This window comes from Cupressus sempervirens, chromosome 2 (genome assembly GCF_028749045.1).
Source record: "Cupressus sempervirens isolate cs-2001-9-10 chromosome 2, ASM2874904v1, whole genome shotgun sequence".
Taxonomy (NCBI): Eukaryota; Viridiplantae; Streptophyta; class Pinopsida; order Cupressales; family Cupressaceae; genus Cupressus; species Cupressus sempervirens.
The window spans coordinates 611,405,294-611,409,774 of record NC_143119.1 but is presented as its reverse complement, the minus strand read 5'-3'; the positions used below and the strand labels follow the sequence as shown (position 1 = coordinate 611,409,774).

The 4,481-nt window shown below is 36.1% G+C and overlaps 1 protein-coding gene across 1 annotated transcript; it reads left to right on the top strand.

Moving 5' to 3' along the window:
- The first annotated feature begins 593 nt into the window (after window positions 1–593).
- Window positions 594–4,187, top strand: LOC149574869 (signal peptidase complex subunit 1-like). Its single transcript, XM_089814710.1, has 2 exons — window positions 594–1,323; window positions 3,860–4,187. Exons 1-2 carry the CDS (start codon window positions 1,019–1,021, stop codon window positions 3,945–3,947), a joined length of 393 nt encoding a protein of 130 aa, XP_089670836.1. The 5' UTR covers window positions 594–1,018; the 3' UTR covers window positions 3,948–4,187.
- Window positions 4,188–4,481: the final 294 nt, after the last annotated feature.

Genomic DNA, 4,481 nt, shown 5'->3' with positions numbered 1-4,481 from the left:
TCCTAATAACTCAACTCAAGGTGTTTGATGCAAGAATATAGGATAATAGTCAATTAAAAAAAATAGACTTAAGAGCAAAAGTGTTTCAAATTTTAATTAAGTGGGTTGTGCAAATTTTTATGACCTCATCCATGAATAAGGTTGTGCCATGTGACCTTTATCGTGTTAGGATGAGATCTAATAGATAAAACTAGCTCTAGTTAAGGTGATGGGTTAAAAATTAATTAATGTAAGCAAGGGCGAACTTAATTGACATGATAAACAAATTGATTAATTTATGTTAAAAAATATTTTCAAAAATACTAAAAGAAAAAGTATAACCAAAATATTGTAGCTTAATTGAATTCGTACAATTGATAAGGATGATGGTAATGATCCTTAATTTCACCACCCACCAAGGTGCACATCCAATTGAGATGAAATATAAGAAACAAAGTCAAAATCATTCTGGGTTCAACTTTTTTGGAATAGATCCCTTAATCCTTCACTCTCAACCACAAAGATATCAATTTCGATTCCCATTCTCATATTATATAATATCTTTAAAAAATGAAATGTTATATAAAACACTTTGTACACACTTCTATTGCTTGCACATTTCTACAATAAAATAAATAAATGATTTTCAGTCTCAAGCCTAAACAAGAAATCAAAAGTTGGTCATCCGAGGTTGAATGTATAAGATGATGACCAATGCAGCAAGTGAAAGCGATTAAATAGACATTGGTAGGTAAGCTAGCTGGTCCAACTAGAGGCAACGCCTCCTGCAAGAAAGGGGATTTGCTTGGGCATAGTTTGGAAAAGTAGTTCCAGGCTCCCAATGACCGCTTTCGATCCAAACTAGATTTTCAGGAAGCTTTGCGTGTGGGAAGAAAGTTGCTGAAAACCATGAAGTGGGTTGTCTAACCCAAGAACAACCCAATGCAATGACTGGTTGTTACTTGAGAAGCATTACAAAATGTATAAGTGGCTCCTATGAAAACCATCAATATTTTGTGATCACTAGGATGTCTGAAGGATGACATTAGGGCAAATGGCGGAGGGGCGGTTAGAGGCATACTCGGAGCAATTGTTACAGTATTGTCTGATCATATCGGCTCTGGCTGCAGCCGTATGGGGATACCATACATGGTCCTTGAAGAAAATGGTTGTTACATATGCAATGGGGGTGCTCTGCGCTCTGGTGGTGATTGTACCAGATTGGGCCTTCTTTAACCGACATCCTTTCGAATGGGGTTTCCCCATGCCTTCCGATAAACAAAGCGCCATTGCCCAAAAGGCCAGATTCCACGCTCTCAATCATTCCCCAAAGTATGATTACAGGTACTAGCTATTTCTAAACCCTTGTTCTAGGGCTTTTTTTCATTATTGTTAAAACAATAGTTCTCGGTTTGATAGCGTTGTTGAACATGGGTTCCTGGCTTTTCTTTTTGGGATTCAGGGAATAAAATTGCAGCAACGTTCCATGTTTTACATTCCTTCTAATGCCCATCTCATGTCTTAGGGTTTAGCATAGATTATTTTATGTTCATTGTTTTGGGAGCCTATTTTTTATGGTTGGGATCTTGATTCCGTGGCAGGGATCAGATGTTTATTCCTTTTTTTGTTCTTTCTGTCGTTTTTATGGGCCTTATGCATGGGCGAGATTTACACCAGAGCACATCTGTGCCATCAAGGATTTTGTTGTGTAGCGAATTCTTCCTTTAATTTAAAAGGATCTCATGATTTTATGATCTGAGGTAGCCATAACAGAGAGTAGACCTAAAGCTTTTTCGAAAGCTGTTTGGAATTTGGATAAGTGAAACTGATATTGCAAAATGATTTGAGCCCTTCGTTAACTGAAGGAATGCTCTACTTAGGGCAGGTATGCATTGAATTAAGTGTCTGATTTGTTCCAGGCAATAAGTCACAAGCCCTGAAGGAAAGGATAAATTGTCCATGGTAAAGAAACGCATAGACCAATGGTGTTCCTGTATCTGGGACCTGTCCAAGTTTTCTTGCAGATTATTGAAGCAGAATCTGTTCTGTCATTCAGAATAATTTTGGGGAGAACATTTGGTATAATTTGACCTGTCACTAAAACTCGTGCCCTATATACTTAATTAAATTAATGTTTGAATTTTGATAATTTTAAAAAATCTATTGTCATGTGAAATCTTAAATTTAATAATTTTATACACCTTATATGTTAAAGTTCTATAACCGTATATTAGCATTCCTTATCCATAATTTTATAGAAATATTTAAAATTTCTTTATATATTTTAAATTTTTTATATGTTCTATATAGATGTATCCACTCCCGTTCCCCTGCCCTTACTTGTGAAGGAAAAAAATGTCCCGGAAACCTGTTTCTGTATCCCCTCATCGCCTATCTGAGAAACCGGGAGTAACATAGATATTTTTGGTTGGTGATATTCAGGGTTTAAACACCAACTTAAGCTTAAGCTTAGCTTTAGAGAAATTCTCATACAGCAAGTATGCACATGTTGCAGTTAAAGGGATTGAAGTGACATGGGAATTACATCACCCAGTCCCACTGAATAGGAAAACTCTATAGTTCCATGGAGGTTACTAATGGGGGATGTGGTTTTATGGGAATACATTTTGGCAACGGGGACCAAGCTGGCATGTAAATGTGTCATATAGCAAGCAGCCTGGTGGCATCCCCAACGGAGGTGGTTTTGGGGGTTGTTCCCCCGAGTCCCGAAGCCTCAGAAACCTCATCCACAGGGGATGGTTTTGTTTGGGAGGGACATGTCCTTGTGAAACACTAGAAAATCAAAATTCCAATGGCATTATATAGTAGGACGGTCCACACTTGGGCTAGAGGAAAATTTCATTCTGAGAGCAAATCCATCATGAAGGCGAAGAATTTTTCATAATTTTAAACTGGTGAAGCTCAAGACTCAAAACACCAATACAAGCTTGCAAAAATTGTTCTTTCAAAATAGTTGTCTTTTTCAAGTTATTCTTTGAAAATAGTCTTCAGATTGGAAAGACTCTTTCAAGTTGCTCTTAAGCACAGGTATGGTCATCTAGTTGTAATTCAAGTTCCTAACATCATTGGACACCATTTACACTTTTGTCTCGTCACTTTCGTAAAGGTATGGTGTTGACGATCTAGACTTTGGATCTCCCTGAACTATGGGACAACAATTCTCACATGTATGGCTCGTAAATTCAACAAGTTATAATTTCTCACCAGTAGCACTGGAATTTTCAATTATATGCTGATTGCAGAAGAGATCACTCCAGTCTCCCAAAATTCAAAATTGCAGTAGTCTAGTGTTTTACTTCCCAACAAATGGACTTTTTGTACTTAAGCATCTCTGTGTATAGGTTGAACACTAAGTGTTTTTCTTTTCAGGAGTTTTTACAAGTTTAACTTGGAGTTTTTATAAAGCTAAGAAAAACATGGGTAAAAATGCCAACACACGTAAAAGTTAAAATGCTGGTTAAAACATATTATTTGAACTATACAATTATGCAATTTTCCTAATACATCATGTAATTGAATTTTGCCAAAACAAATTATGACTTTTCAAGATATTTTTTTGGTACTTTCTATATTTCCGAACTTATACTGAAAAGTTTGGACTCACCGAATACTCTCCGAGTTCGAGTCTGCAAATTAGAGTTCTGTGCTCGAGAATTATCTTAGGTCTAAATGGATTTAAATTACAGTTTGACCAAGTTTGTTATGATTGTGGCCTCTTAGTCACGGAGCAATTTTCATTTCAATTCATTTTCAAACTGTACTAGTAAATCTTGTCAATAAATAGCAGCAGCAAGTTATTCCAGAATGAATTAAAAAGATAAACTCGGTGAGATTGTTTTCTTGTTACTGGTGCTTGCAGGTTTAAGTTTTATCCAATTCGATTTCTTGGGTTTACAGTTTCCTACGGCTACATTATATACAGCACTTGGAAGTATCTGGTAACTTAATAAAGGGTGGTAGTTCTTTAGCCACAATACTATTTGTAGAATGACCTTAGTCACTTCACAGAGTCAGGCAGTCAGTTCATGCTTCAAGGGAAAGATGAAGGTAGCGAAAAGGACCTCTCTATGAGTGACAACTTCTTCAATGCTATGTTCTGTACTTGCTTCTGTTCAGGCCTACAGTGCCCTAATCTGGAGATTATATAAAATATTTTAAAAGTAAAATTTACCCTTTTTGTTCAGAAACATTGTTTGTTTCAATCTAGAGATCGGTGACATATATTCTGATGATTGATATCTTAACGTTTTGCCATAAATGGATGGAAGGAGTACAAACTTTGAGTTTGAAGGAATATCATCCGCAAAATCTCTAATAGATGCTCGGGTTAAAATGTGGAATGTTGAAGTTCAGTTATTCTTAGATTTTCTGAAAAATAATTTTAAATATTGAGATTCATTAATTCCGAATGTGGAGGGACATTGTGACACCAAAGTTACAGATTGAAACAGACTGAAATGAGCATATCATCTTTCAATTAT